A 15,987-nucleotide genomic window follows, 5' to 3' on the forward strand; every position below is an offset into this window, starting at 1 on the left:
ACCTAGCTTGCACATTTTTGGGTTGTGGGGGCGAAACCCATGCAAACACAGGGAGAATGTGCAAACTCCACACGGACAGTGACCCAGAGCCGGGATCGAACCTGGGACCTCGGTGCCGTGAGGCCACAGTGATAACCCACTGTGGCACCGTGCTGCCCATACAGGTTGTATTTTGATTCCAAAGTCCAAATTGTTCATGTAAATTATGGACAGCAGTGATCCTAGCACTGATCTTTGAGGAACATCACTTCCCACCTTCTGTCACTCTGCTATACTTTACTCCCACTCTCTGTATTCCATCTTGCAGGCAGTTAGCAATCCATTCTGTCACTTTTCACCTGACTCCATATTCTCTAACCCTGTGCATTAGCCCGACAAGCCACCATATCAAAAGTTTTTTGAAAACCCAGAATTAGTTTTTCAAACCTATTTGCCTGGGACCCATTTTTACCAATCGGCCATCCTTCAGGACCCATTCCGACTGGCCGACCTTCGCGACGCAGACCACCTGAACTTTGCGACCCACCATTTTTGCTTACCTTTAATGTGACAGGTGAGCCTACGTGGTCCTCACAATCTCACTCGCATTGTCATTTAATGTTACATTTCTGCTAAGGACTTCAGCTGATGATTTTAGACCTCGCCTCATCCGTTGAAAAAAGTCACGAAATTTGTCCTCGAACTCGCCATGCTCAGTTTCGAAATGCCTTTGAAGTTTTGAGGGTTTTACTCTTTCGTTTGTCAATACTTCCCTGCATATAACATACACAAACTTTGCATCCTGATTTGCAGTGGTACTAGTAATAAACCTCAAAATCATCTTTATACTACTTTCTTCCTGTTTTCAACTTCTTCTTCATTGGTTGTTCACCAGAGGCTCTGGAGCTCACACCAGCAATGTTGGCAGCTACAAAATGGAGAAATCTCTCTCTCACACCCAGAGCACGTGGCATCAGTGTACGAGGCACGTGACCTGTTCTCTGCCGCCGCTTCTGCAGAGAAGACTCCATTGATGTTTTAAAAGAAACTGCTTCTGGATCAGCGTGCTGATGTCAGGAGGACGTAGTCTGCCTCACTGGCTTCCGGGCAGGCACACTGCTGAAGGGACATTCATGTGCAGGACGATTGGCATTCTGATAGCCGGTCACAGCGACATTCTTAAAAGCCAGTCGTAGCAGTTGGACACTTCTTACCGCGATTGGGAACACCGCGACCGAAGGCCCTGTGACCCTCCCGACACCCACCCGCCGTCGTCGTGACCCTGACTTTGAAAATGACCGAGGTAAATTACATCTACTGTATAATCATCATCTACTCTGATACCTCCTCAAAAGATGTAATAAAGTTGATTGAGCAAGTTTTTCTCTTTTGAAATCCATACTGATTATTCAATGTTACATTTCTCATTTCTGGGTCTCTTGTTATTTTGTTTAGTAAGGAGTATATCATTTTTCCTATCACCAATGTTAAGCTGACTGGTCTTTGAAGTATAAACAAAGGAGGTTTTTGCTTACTAACAAGGTAAGTAGCATGAAGACTATTTCAACAGAGCTCCACTTTGACAGAGTGCTTATTTATTCAGGGTGTTTGTTGAATGAGGGAAGAGGTGCGGTCTGGTCTTTTACAAGGAGGGCTCCGAATGAGAAGCAAGGGACAGAGAGAGACCTGCGAACTGAAGTACAGAGGAACTAATTAGGTAAATAATTGGAGATTGGTTTGTACGTTTTAAGGTTTTTCTTTTTTTCTCTAAACTGGGGTAATATTTTACTGGGGCAATAAATTGCTCCTGACTAACGAGCTGAATTTGCAGGGAGAAAGCCACTATGCACACCAAGACACTGTGGCTCAGAAAGCTCTGTGGAGTGGTGACGGTGTGGGGTCTGCAACATCAGAGACCCGTGGCCTCACCTGAATATAATGTCCCCAGATGAGGGGGCGGAGCTACATTCTTCAGCAAGGGTTCTATGGGACATAAACACCCCGGCCCAAGTGTGGGCCGGGCGCGGGAGACCCTTCAGGGAGTAGTAGTTGTATTTAGTAGGTTAAATAAATATTGAGTTTTCTAACAGTCATCGTTTCCGTGTAGTCGCTCGCCTGGAACTTTACACTCTTCACATCCGCCTTGTAAAAGATTCTGAGGGGTCTTGACGTTTCAATCAAGTCACCTCTTACAAGCCTAGCCTGTCTAACCTTTCCACCCATTCCACGTATTAGTCCAGTAAACGTTCTATGAACTGCTTCCAATGCATTTGCATTGGTCCTTAAATAAGGAGACTGTACCCTACAGATGTGGCCTCATAATGCCTCATATAATCTCCCACTGTTTGTATTCAATTTCCTTCGCAATAAATAATAACATACTATTTGATTACCTAATTACTTGCTGTACCTGCATGCTAATCTTTTGCAATTCATGCATGAGGACACCTAGATCACTCTGCATCTCAGAGCTCTGCAATCTCTCTCCATTTAGATAATATGCTTATTTTATTTTTTTCCTGCCAAAATGGGCAATTTCACATTTTCCCACATTAGAATCTATTTGCCAGATCTTTGCGAACTCACTTAACTGTTCTACATCCCTTTGTAGCCTTCTTATGTCCTATTTGATTCTTACTCTCCTATCTCTGTGCCATCAGCAAAATTAGCAAGCATACTTTGGTCATTTATATCAATTGTAAAAAGTTGAGGCCCCAGCACTGATACCTTTGGCACACCATTCATTACATCTTTCCCACCCCAAAAAAGATCCATTTATGCCTACCCTTTGTTTCTTGTTAGCTAGCCAACCTTCCATCCATGTTAATATGTTACCAGATCGTACTTATTTATCTCTATTAGAGCTATCAGTTCATCTGTTTTGTTTCGGATGCTATATAGATTCAGATACACAGCCTTTAGTTTTGTCCATTGATTATATTTGTAACGTCTAGCATTATCTGCTGATTTACTCTTAAATTTGTACACTCTGCTTATCATTTCCCACATTACTACCTTTCTCTCTTGCTCTTTGATTTAACACATCTTCCCAAATTTGATCCCTTGTACCCATTATTTAAAGTCTTCACTGCTACATGGATCTGAGGAAGAGCAATGCTCCGAAAGCTAGCAAATTGAAACAAACCTGTCGGACTTTAACCTGGTGTTGTAAGACTTCTTACTGGACAATGAAAAAGGATGAGGTTTCTGCACTCCTGACCTCTGGGGGCCCTTACCTGCCTCACTTGCAGTTGCGCCCTTGTTTCAAATCAGAAGATCTTATCCTAAGTGGTGTAAGACCATAAGACAGAGGAGCAGAATTAGGCCACTCAGCCCATCGAGTCTGCTCCGCCATTCAATCATGGCTGATATTTTCTCATCCCCATTCTCCTGCCTTCTCCCCATAATCCCTGATCCCCTTATTAATCAATAACCTATCTATCTCTGTCTTAAAGACACTCAGTGATTTGGCCTCCACAACCTTCTGCGGCAAAGAGTTCCACAGATTCACCACCCTCTGACTGAAGAAATTCCTCCTAATCTCTATTTTAAAGGATCGTCCCTTTAGTCTGAGATGGTGTTCTCCGGTTCTAGTTTTTCCTACAAGTGGAAAGATGCTCTCTACGTCCACTCTATCCAGGCCTCGCAGTATCCTGTAAGTTTCAATAAGATCCCCCCCCATCATCCGTCTAAACTGTAACGAGTACAGACCCAGAGTCCTCAACCATTCCTCATATGACAAGTTCTTCATTCCAGGGATCATTCTTGTGAACCTCCTCTGGACCCGTTCCAAGGCCAGCACATCCTTCCTTAGGTATGGGACCCAAAACTGCTCACAATGATCCAAATGGGGTCTGACCAGAGCCTTATACGACCTCAGAAGTATACCCCTGCTCTTGTATTCTAGCCCTCTTGACATGAATGCAAATATTGCATTTGCTTTCTTAACTGCTGACTGAACCTGCACGATAACCTTAAGAGAATTGTGAACAAGGACTCTTTGTGCTTCTGATTTCCTGAGCATTTCCCCATTTAGAAAATTGTCTATGCCTAAATTCCTCCTTCCAAAGTGCATAACCTCACACTTTTCCACATTGTATTTCATTTGCCACTTCACTGCCCACTCTCCTCGCTTGTCCAAATCCTTCTGCAGCCCCCTTGCTTCCTCAATACTACCTGTCCCTCCACAGATCTTTGTTTCATCTGCAAACTTAGCAACAGTGCCTTCAGTTCCTTCTTCTAGATCGTTAATGTATCTTGTGAAAAGTTGTGGTCCCAGCACAGATCCCTGAGGCACACCACTAGTCACCGGCTGCCATCCTGAAAAAGACCCCTTCATCCCCATCTCTGCCTTCTGCCAGTCAGCTAATCCTCTATCCATGCCAGGATCTTACCCTTAACACCATGGGCTCTTAACTTAAACAGTCTCCTATGTGGAACCTTGTCAAAGGACTTCTGGAAATCTAAATAAATCATGTCCACTGGTTCTCCTTTGTCTAACTTCCTTGTTACCTCCTCAAAGAACTCTAACAGATTTGTCAGACTTAACTTCCCTTTGTCAAAGCCGTGCTGACTCAGTACTATTTTATCATGCACTTCCAAGTACTTTGCGATCTCATCTTTAATAACAGACTCTAAAATCTTACCAATGACGGAAGTCAGGCTAAGCGGCCTATAATTTCCCATCTTCTGCCTCCCTCCTTTCTTAAACAGTGATGGTTACATTAGCCACTTTCCAGTCCTCTGAGACCCTTCCTGCCTCCAGTGATTCCTGAAAGATCGCCACCAATGCCTCCACAATTTCCTCAGCTATCTCTTTTAGGACCCTGGGGTATAGTCCATCTGGTCCAATATAACTGCCTCCTGTATAAAGCGTCCAGGAGGAGGCGGCAGCATAGTGGTTTGTCACTGGACGGGTAAACCAGAGACCCAGTGTAATGTTCTGGAGACTCAGGTTCAAATCTGAATTCCATGAAAAAATCTGGAATTAAAAGTCAAATGATGACCATGAAAGCATTGTTGATTGTTGTAAAAACCCATCTGGTTCACTAATGTCCTTTAGGGAAGCAAATTTGCCATCCTTACCTGGTCTGGCCTACATGTGACTCCCGATCCAAAACAACATGGTTGACTCTTAACTGCTCTCTCAAAGGCAATTAGGGATGGGCAATAAATGCTGGCCCAGGTGGTGGAGCCCACATCCCATGAATGAATAAAAAAAATGTTGAAATTCTCACACTCCCTAATGTGTTGCAGAATGTGTATCTCAGTCTCCAGCTCAATGACTCTGAACCAAAGTTCCTGCAGCCGAAAACATGCAGACGCGTTTACCCTGGATCACACTGTCAACCAGGAGTTCCAACATGCTGCAGCCACGACACATCACCTGTCTTGCCATGTGTTCTAATTAACGACTTAATCATATTATTCAATTATTTAAAAATATATATTTCATTACCCTCACTGCAAGTTGGATAATATATTAAATCCTAGGAATAGAATAGATGGGCGGCACGGTAGCACAGTTGTTAGCACTGTGGCTTCGCAGCTCCAAGGTCGCAGGTTCGATTCCCAGCTTGGGTCACTGTCTGTGCGAAGTCTGCACATTCTCCATGTGTCTGCGTGGGTTTCCTCCGGTTTCCTCCCACAGTCCAAAGATGTGCAGGTTAGGTGAATTGGCCACGCTAAATTGCCCTTTTTTTATCCAAAAAAGGTTGGGTGGGGCTGCTGGGTTACGGGGATAGGGTGGAAGTGTGGGGATAAGTGGGGTGCTCTTTCCAGGCGCTGGTGCAGACACGATGGGCTGAATGGCCTCCTTCTGCATTGTAGATTCTATAATAACCATTTACCACCTACTCACCAAACTAGCTTCTTTCCCTGATCCTTACAGGGTGAAAAAGTAACAAAAAAAGGAACAACTCCTCCCCCTTCTCACCAAATTTCCAGGTGTACACTCAGTTCCAAACTGCAAGGCTGCGTAAAAGAACACTGAATTTATAGTAAACTGAAAACAGTCATAGCAACCAGATTGAACTAGTTAGCTAATAACTCAGCTCTCTAAGTAGAGTGTCATCCTACCCAAGGGTGGAAGAAACATGCTCCACTTACTTATTTGCACAGTACTTTCCAGTTAGTGCAAATTACAAACAAGACTAGATTTCGAAGAACAAGATATGGAATTTTGGGCGTCATAAATACTGTAGAGGTATTGAGCACAAAATGGAGAGGTTATGCTCAATATAGCTCTGGTTAGTGGACAGCTATAATATTGCACACAGTTCTCATCACCACACTTTTGGAAGGATGCGAACATCCTTGAGATGTAGCATGGGCTCTAGGAATGGGGAATTAGGTTGTAAAATCTGGGGTTGTTCTTCTTGGAGCATAGGAAATAGAGGGGAGATTTGATAGAGGTGTACAAGATTACGGGCAGGGATGGAGAAGATAGACAAGAAAATAATGTTCCCATTAGCGGGGACACAGATATAGGGGGTTGGATTCTCCTCTAAACGGCAGGGTGGGCCGTACCGGTGCCGAGGGGTGGCGTGAACCGCTCCGGCGTCGGGCCGCCCGGAAGGTGCTGATTCTTCCACACATTCAGGGGCTAGGCCGGTGCCGGCAGGTTTGGCGTCGTACAAGCCAGCGCTGAAGGGCTTGGCGCCGCACCAATTGGCGGCAAAGGGCCTCCGCCAGCCGGTGCGAGTTGGCACATGCACGGGAGCGCCAGAGTGCGCTGGCATCATCCCAGTGCATGCGCAGGGGGTTCTTCTCCGCACCGGCCATGGCGGACTGTTACACCGCCCGGCGCGGAGGGAAAGAGTGCCCTCATGGCACAGGCCCGCCCGCGGATCGTTGCCCACCCTCCCCCCCCCCCCCGGGCACAGCAGGCCGCCCACAGAGCCAGGTCCTGCCGGTATGGTCCTGGTGTATTTTACGCCGGCAGGACCCGCCGAAAACTGGCGGCCACTCGGCCCATCGCAGGCCGGAGATGCGCCGGGTGGGCCGCTGCCAACGTCCCCGACCGGCGCAGCGCGCTTCCCGCCCCCACCGAAAAACCGGTGCCGGAGAATCCAGCAGCCGGCGGTGGGGCGATATTCACGCCGCCCCCCGGCGATTCTCAGGCCCGGTGGGGGGTTGGAGAATCCCACCCAAGGTTTTGAGCAAAAATGTATAGCGAATAAGACCACCTTTTTACCCAACATGTGGTATTTACCTGGAACCTGCTGCCCATGAGAGTGGTGGACGCAGAGATGATCAGTCATTTCAAAAGGAAATTGTGTGGGCACTTGAAGCAAATTTGCAGGGTCATGGGGACAGAGCAAGGGAATGGGACAAATTGGGTTGCTCCACGGATGCTGACAGAGACTGAATGGGTCGAATGGTCTTCTGTGCTATTATTGCCTGTCTGACTCTTAAAATAACGGGACACATGTAAGATATATGGTTTTCACCCCAGGCCTTGAATCATTCACTTCCACAGAGTGAAAAATGGCGAGCGGCGATTCTTCGAGCGGCGTGTCGCGTGGGAGAATCGTGGGGGGTGCCAGGGCGGCGTGTCGTGATTCGCCCAGCCCTCCCGCGATTCTCCCCCCCGGCGTGGGGAGCGGCGAATCGCGGCCCAGGTATCTCCCCCTTCATTTTGTGGGAGACGAGCAAGGCTTATGCTAATGGGCTGATTATTTAATAATAATCTTTATTAGTGTCACAATTGGCTTACATTAACACCGAAATGAAGTTACTGTGAAAATGAAATGAAATGAAAATGAAAATGAAAATTGCTTATTGTCACGAGTAGGCTTCAATGAAGTTACTGTGAAAAGCCCCTAGTCGCCACATTCTGGCGCCTGTCCCGGGCTGGTACGGGAATCGAACCGTGCTGCTGGCCTGCTTGGTATTCTTTAAAAGCCAGTGATTTAGCCTGGTGAGCTAAACCAGCCCCTATGTCACTACACTCCGGCACCTATTCGGGTACATTGAGGGGAAATTCTGAATGTTCAATTCACCTAATAAGCACGTCTTTCGGGACTTGTGGGAGGAAATCAGAGTACCCGGAGGAAACCCACATAGACACGGGGAGAATGATGGTGAGAAGGTACAGACTCTGCACAGACAGTAATCCAAGCCCAAAATCAAACCCAGGTCCCTGGCGCTATGAAGCAACAGTGCAGACGCAAAAGATGACGGACAGCCAGCTGCGGCTGGAAGGGTGCTTGGCGAAGGCGGGGGAGAGTTATAACACAACTCCCAATGAAAGGGGTCACAAAAAGCCATTGGCAAATAGGGTCAAGGAAAATGCCAAGGCTTTTTACACGTACATAAAAAACAAGAGGGTAGCCAGGGAAAGGGTTGGCCCACTGAAGGACTGGGGAGGGAACCTATGTGTGGAGCCAGAGGAAATGGTGAGGTACTAATTGAATACTTTGCATCAGTATTCACCAAAGAGAAGTAATTGGGGGATGTTGTGTATGGAGAAGGGTGTGTAGGTAGCCTGGGTCACATTGAGATCCAAAAAGACAAGTTGTTGGCCATCTTGAAAAATATTACGGTAGATATGTCCCCAGGGCTGATGGGATCTACCCCAGAATACTGAGGGAGGCTAGAGAAGAAATTGCTGAGGCCTTGACAGAAATCTTTGGATCCTCACTGTCTTCAGGTGATGGAGAGAATTCTTCGAGACAGGATCTACTCCCATTTGGAAGCAAATGGACGTGTTAGCGAGAAGCAGCATGGTTTTGTGAAAGGGAGGTCGTGTCTCACTAACACTAATAGAGTTTTTCGAAGAGGTCAAAAAGATGATTGATGCAGGTAGGGCAGTGGATGTTGTCTATATGGACTTCAGTAAGGCCTTTGACAAGGTCCCACATGGTACACTGGTACAAAAGGTGAAGTCACACGGGATCAGGGGTGAGCTGGCAAGATGGATACAGAACTGGCTAGGTCATGGAAGGCAGAGAGTAGCAACAGAAGGGTGCTTTTCTGATTGGAGGGCTGTGACTAGTGGTGTTCCGTAGGGATCAGCGCTAGGACCTTTGCTGTTCGTAGTATATATAAATGATTCGGAGGAAAATGTAACTGGTTTGATTAGTAAGTTTGCAGACAACACAAAGGTTGATGGAATTGTGGATAACGATGAGGACTGTCAGAGGATACAGCAGTATTTAGATTGTTTGGTAATTTGGGCGGAGAGATGGCAGATGGAGTTTAATCCGGACAAATGTGAGGTAATGCATTTTGGAAGGTCTAATGCAGGTAGGGAATATACATTGAATGGCAGAACCCTCAAGAGTATTGACAGTCAGAGAGATCTAGGTATACAGATCCACAGGTCACTGAAAGGGCAACACAGGTGGAGAAGGTAGTGGAGAAGGTAGTAAAGAAGGCATACGGCATGCTTGCCTTTATTAGCCGGGGCATTGAGAATAAGAATTGGCAAGTCATGTTGCAGCTGGTTAGAACCTTAGTTAGGCCACCAATTCTAGTCATTTGTAGGCTGGGAGGTGGATTCAGAGATGCCTCCTTGTCATCCTCTGAACAGCTATGTCAGCAATTTGGCATCCCAAGTCAATCCTTTTTAAAGTATTTATAGCTTATCGACTTTATCCTTAAGAAGACATCCGTGCGCCTTGACTTCTCAATTTTCCCGGTGGAAAGAATTCTGAATTTTGTGGAGTTTGAACTATTGATTAGTAAGTTCTATGATAATTTGAATTCAAGAGACTGCATCACCATGCTGAAAGTCTTGCAGACATAGGAAAAGGACTTAGCCACCATGATTGATGAGGAAACATGGGGTAATATATGGGATTATGCCAGTAAAACTTTGGTTTGCAATAATTTGAAGGAAATCCAGTTCAAGATACTTCACAGTATTCAAATTACATCTGGTCTTAAACATGGATTTGATCCTGCCTTATTCCCAATAAGCCTAAAGTGTTAGATAGTTGAAGATGAATCTATACATTATCTGTGGGCCTGTGTCAAGATTCAATCCTATTCGTGAGGGAACCGGAGAGGAACTTTGAGAGAGCCTTAAGAGTCTAATCCTATATTTCTGATTGTATGTCTCCCAGAGAGGAGAATCATGGATTCTAATGAAAAAAAAGGCTATATAATATTCTGATCTCTGCTGCTCCTAAGAATATCCTATGGGACAAATATCACTCTATCCAAAACTGTAATAGGCTGAATAGCTGACACACTTGTAGTATTTGACTAGCCACCCTCTTCTGGAACGTACAGTCACTCGACTAAGTTCAGGGTGTCACATGCATCCGTTCCTATGATGAACTCGATTTTCATGTTCACAAAATAAAATGGTAACATATATGTCTTGTCTTCTACGCCAAGCTCAGATTCACATTCACCGAACGTCTCCATCTTTTTTGTACCGTGGTGTCCGCAGTCACGGCCTATCAATGACCTTTGGCTGCACATCCAGCCTGAGCAAAGCAGACGGACTGAGGAGGTTGGCTCTCTTTAGGATGTTGATGTTGCAGCGTTGCAATGAGTCGTTCAAGAACACCATTGTTTTCCACCTGCTTTTGATATCTTCAGGTTGGTCCTTAGTAAGGACGATATTTTTTGAGCTTATATCTTCATCCTTATGGGTCGGACTCTTCTGGTTCTTGGTTGCTTTGAGATCGATGAAGAACTGTTTGTCCGGAGACATCTCATCCACCACGTCAACCAATCTGGTTTGGTCCACTGTAGGACATGCAAAACACCGTCTTGGAAAATAACCAACAGGACTGCACCTGGCACAAACTTTATCAAAGGCCGAACAATGCCGTGGGCCATGTCGAGTGCTATATTTCTGGCTCCTATCAGCCAGTTAAAATGGCCGCCCGCACTGAAACCATGTTTTTTATATGACATACGTCACAGCACTAATGGTGCTGGCGTCTTCCTTTATGTTGCCGCCAAAATGCTTTGAGCGGAGTGTGCTGATTTGCTGTGCAGCTAACTCACTTGCATGGCAAATCTTTATTGCTTGTTCCAATACCAAATCTTCTTCCCACAGCAACCTCTCACACAGCTTATCATTTGATATACCAAGCACAATTTGGTCACGGATATAGAAAATTTCAGGCTGCTGAAATTACAGCCTTCAGCCTCAAGTCAGTGACAGTCGAAAGATTCACCAGGCTTCTGAGTACTCGTACGGAACATGTATATCTCGAAGTCTCATTCTTTTTGGGGGAGCAGTGCCGATCAAAGTCCCCAAGGACTTCATCGTATCTCTTGCTGTCCTCCTCATTGTCAAAAGCATTATATATTTCAATTGTTTGCTGGCCCACCACTGTGAGCAGCAACGCAATTCACCTTTCGTCAGGTTGTGCCTGCAGGCCAAGGGCTGAAACATAGAGTTTGAACTGCTGTTTAAAGACTCGCCAGTTTTCGTTCACGTTAACCGATACTTTAAGCTGATGAAGTGCTTTCAAACCTTCCATCTCAAACTTCAGTATCTTCTATTGCGCTGAGTCGCCAAAGGGCGCAGTTCACCAGGTCAGTTCTTCAGCCAAATTCAACTTTGTCTCCTCCAACGTTACCCTCAAATCTTCAGCACTCTGGTACCATGTTGTGTTCCGTGTTCTTGTCTAGCAATGAATCTACAGAACTACTGGTGACTGAGACAGAACCAGAATTTATTATGCACACGTGGTAAGGTAACAATTAGATACAGAACAAGTTATCATAGAGTTACATGAATTTTCACTGTATCTCAAACAAATCCAAATCTAAACATTAGACTCTCCTTGAACTACCCTTATGCATGACAGTCCTCATGTAAGCATTACAACCTTCTGCTGGTAGCCAGAAGTCATCTGACTTATATCGAACGCCACCTGCTAGTGGGAGGTCACCCTGCTGAGTAAATGGTCACCTACTGGTGGGAGGTCACACTACTGAGTACATGTAATATTACTTACAGGTATATCACCACAGGAGGTAGTCGCAGATGACGAGACAGGCTTTTTCAAGGGCAAGCAGCTAACATCAAACACCAGGCACCTGCTGAACGCGATAAAGTACCCCTCCGTGAGAGAACAGCAAAAGTGATCATCGCCCTCGACGCAGAAAAGGCTTTTTGACAGAGTTGAGTGGAAGTACCTCACAGAGGTACTGGAATGGTTTGGGTTCGGGCCAGAGTTCACCTCTTGGGTGAAACTACTGTACAGCACTAACATGGTGAACGCACGGACAAACACCACCAGCTCTAAATATTTCCAGCTGCACAGAAGCAGGAGGCAGGGGTGCTTGCTGTCCCCACTGCTCTCATAATTGAGCCACTGGTAATCGGCCAAAGAATTTCAAAGGGATAGAGAGGGGCAGCACGGTGGTGTAGTGGTCAGCACTGATGCCTCATGGCGCCGAGGTCCCAAGTTCGACCCCGGCCCTGGGACTCTGTCCGTGTGGAGTTTGCACATTCTCCCTGTGTCTCTGTGGGTTTCGCCCCCACAACCCAAAGATGTGCAGGGTAGGCGTATTGTCCACACTAAATTTCCCCTTAATTTGAAATTAAAAAAAAAAAAGAAAGAGGTGGCGTGGTATCCAGACTGGGGCAGACAGCATAGAGTCTCACTCTGTGCGGATGACCTGCTCTTCTGCATCTTGAACCCCCAGCCCAGCACAAAAGAGACAATGACGTTCCTACAGGAGTCCAAAATGTACCTGCAGAGGTGGGAAGCACTCTCACTCTCGCTAGCAGGGAGAGTGCAGAAGCTCAAAATGAACATACTGCCCAGGTTTCTATTCCTGTCGAGATATCTTCCATTCTACATCCCCAAGGTCTTCTTTAATACGGTAGACAAACTACTCATGCATTTGTATGGTGGAGAGTGGGGGTGAGTGAGAAACCCAATGATCCAAAAGAAAGGTCCTACAAAGCAGGAGAAAAATGGAAGCCTGGCACTCCCAAACCTACAGTTCTACCACTGGGTGGCCACAGCAGAAAGAGTGAAAAATGGGATAAGAAACCTGGAGCAGAATGGATGAAGATGGAGGAGGGTTTCTTCATAGGGACATCCCTCCAAGCCCGAGTCACAACCACACTCTCATTCCCTCGTCACCCCTGTCCAAGTACTCAAAAAGCCAAAAGCCCAGTGGTGGTTGCGACGCTCAGAATGTGGTACCAGATCGTCTCAATTGAAAAGCTAAATTTTTCACACACATACAAAGAATAAATGTCTTTAAAGTAATTGTCTTCACAATACTTCTTCAATTGTCAGGATATTAATTGGGTGTGATTCTGTGGCTATGTTACGCTCGAGCGAGAGCACAATGCAGCCAGTGAATCCCAGGTGAAGCGTTCCGCAGGCTTCCAAGCAGCCTTCATGCCTCATGGGATAAACCCAAGTCCTCCGAGGTGTTGGAATTGGAACTCCGTCCAAAAAGGGCGGGACCAAACGCTGTTCGCTAAAGTAGATCTTAAACTTACTTCAGGACTACCTACCCAGGAACTACTGACCTTCCCAGGAAGACTGCAGCCGGGCGCCGATCAGTACTGGTCCTGAGATGTGAACTAGGCAGAATGCCTCCTGGGGCGGGGTGGGCATTGTAGGCCCCTGGATGCTCAGGGTTAGTGTGGGGTAGCCCCCTGGCCCTCCCCCTAGACCATGGGCACATTAGCACTGCCCAGCTGGCACCTTGGCACTGTCACCCTGCCACCCATTGCCACTGCAAGGGTGCTTGGGTGGCACTGCCATGGGTCAGGGCCCGAGGGACCCATGCCCATGAAAGAAGGGTGGAAGGTGAGGTTTGAGGGGAGGGGTGTGCAGGGCAGATAGTTAGGGGCCTCTGTGAGGTCATGGGGTAATGGGTGGGGGTCCTGGAGGGGGATGCTGTAAGGTGGCTTGGGGGGGGGGGGGACCTGAAGAGGGGACCACAAGGTACTTCACTGCGGTGTGTCCTCACTTGGGGGTGTGTGGGGTAGTGTCCATGTCAGGGGGCAAGGGGAGGCCATGCCCATGAAACAAGGATGGGGGGGGGGGGGGGGGGGGGGTTGAAGGATGGGGGAGTGCAGGACAAGTAAGTAGGGCCTCTGGGAGATTGGGGGTGGGGGGTGATTGGTAGGAGTCCTAGAAGAGAGGGGGTGCTGTAAGGGGGTTTGGGGGGCCTGAAGAGGGGGGACCCCCAGGGACCTCATAGCAGGGTGTCCTCATTTGGGGGGTGTGAGGTACTGTCCATCTGTGTGGGGGGATGAAACTGCCCATGGGTGGGTGGAAAAGATCACTTAGAGATTGGGGCATCCTTTCAAAAAGGCGGCACAATCTCCGAGTTCAGCTCCCCAGTGCTAAAAAAAATTCCAAGTGTGGCTAAACTGGTGAGAAACTACCAAGGGGCCATAAAAGTGACTAAGTGTAATTGAATAGCGGTGGGGAACTTACCGGCAGAGCCGGTGGGAAACTCCCTGAAAAACGGTCCACAAATTAACTTGGAAATCATTTGGGAGAATCGCGCCCCAAGTGTGGGCTAAACCGCTGAGAAACTCCTTGGGGTCAAAAAAAGTGACTAAGTGTCATTAGCTATCGGTGGGGAACTCCCTGATAAACCTATCATAAATGAACTTAGAAATATTTCCATTGAATTCCGCCCAGTGACTATATTATACAAGGAGGACTTACTGAAAATAACACGTATATGCCCAGGAGAGTAAGTTTACCCAAAGAAAGAAGCTGCAGAAAACTGCTATCGATGGAATTATTTTCCAGTGTAACCCCTTTGTTTCTTTTGCAGTTAATTACATATCGATTGTTTTTCTTCGAACCATTCATGTTGACAAATGTTTTAAATGAAATTATGTTTACAAGATTACGAATGAAAACACAAATCAGGATATAATCCAGCCAAACTCATAGTTGACCTTGCTTTCTCTGCACCTTACGATCATATTTCCTTACCATTGGCTGACCTGGATGGTTGAGACCACGTTCTGTTTTCAGAGCCTTTGTTTTCTTCATCAGTACTACAATCAAAATCTTCCTCAGCTACTGACGTTTCCTGGCTAGTGGCAACAGCAGTCCTAAAAATAATTCCCACAGAAATAACGTGTTCATCAACAGTCTTCAGTTTTGGTGCCCTGATGGAAGCATTTTATTGAGTCTCATTATTGTTCTACCCCAGCATAATCACAACATCCAACATCCAATGTATTGGAACAAAGTTATTTTGAGCCAACATTTTCAGTGAAAATATGACACCACATTGCATTTCTTTTTCAGTTCTTAGCACCCTTAACCTGCTTAAAGAAAGCAGAAGGTCGTAATGAAAGACACGCCTGTAATGTTAATTCAAAGGCAAAATGTGTACTAACTTAATAACATTGGAAACTGATATCACAATTCAACTTCAGGCTGGATTTTACCAGCCCTCTGAAGATGGGCTTGGAGGAGAAAGGCCTCAGAAAATAACAGTGTAAGGTGTCAAAGAAGAGTTCAATGTTTTCCTGCTGCTAAAGGAGTTTATCTGGTGATCTGCCAATAGGTTCCTCAAAGGTGTTGGGGGTCCTCCTTTATGGTTGCTCTATGGCCAATGCAGGGTCTGCCTGCCTGCCTGGCCCAGGCTAGGTTAAAAAGAAAATGTCCTTGTCTTCAAGAGTGCCTCAGCATAGAAGCATTCTATTTGCAATTAAAGACAATTGGGGACAGTTTTGTTCAGGCATACGTTGTTCAGGAAAGACTTTACAATTAAGTACAAAAACATTAGATGCTGTGTAACTGTGTAGAAACTGCACTGAAAGTGCTGTTACTCTATTTACTGAACAAAATGGAATGCAATTGCAACAAAACTCAAGTCCTCAACAAATACCTGCTCTGGCTCTTAAATTCCACTTGCTCATCCACGCACTTTAATTTTTCCTGCAGACTTCGAATCTTGGCCTTTTTTTCATTTAGCACTAAGATGAAACGTGAATAGAGGTCCTGTTCCAACTCTTCTTTAGCCTTTATATACTTTTCCAATCTAAAGTGAATGTATAACAAGAAGCGTTAAAGAACTTGAATAATTATG

General features: G+C 46.1%; 1 protein-coding gene across 3 annotated transcripts in view; it reads right to left on the reverse strand.

Annotated features, from left to right (window-relative positions):
* xrcc4 (X-ray repair complementing defective repair in Chinese hamster cells 4) overlaps positions 1-15,987 on the reverse strand; it is a 581,072-nt gene that overhangs the window by 325,091 nt on the left and 239,994 nt on the right. For all 3 annotated transcript variants that reach the window (XM_038805363.1, XM_038805362.1, XM_038805365.1), the window contains 2 exons: positions 15,787-15,939; positions 14,880-15,001 (listed from right to left, as the gene is read on the reverse strand). In XM_038805363.1, coding sequence (XP_038661291.1) covers positions 14,880-15,001; positions 15,787-15,939 — 275 coding nt within the window. The remainder of the gene's footprint in view (positions 1-14,879; positions 15,002-15,786; positions 15,940-15,987) is intronic.

This window comes from Scyliorhinus canicula, chromosome 8, assembly GCF_902713615.1.
Source record: "Scyliorhinus canicula chromosome 8, sScyCan1.1, whole genome shotgun sequence".
NCBI classification, from domain to species: domain Eukaryota; kingdom Metazoa; phylum Chordata; class Chondrichthyes; order Carcharhiniformes; family Scyliorhinidae; genus Scyliorhinus; species Scyliorhinus canicula.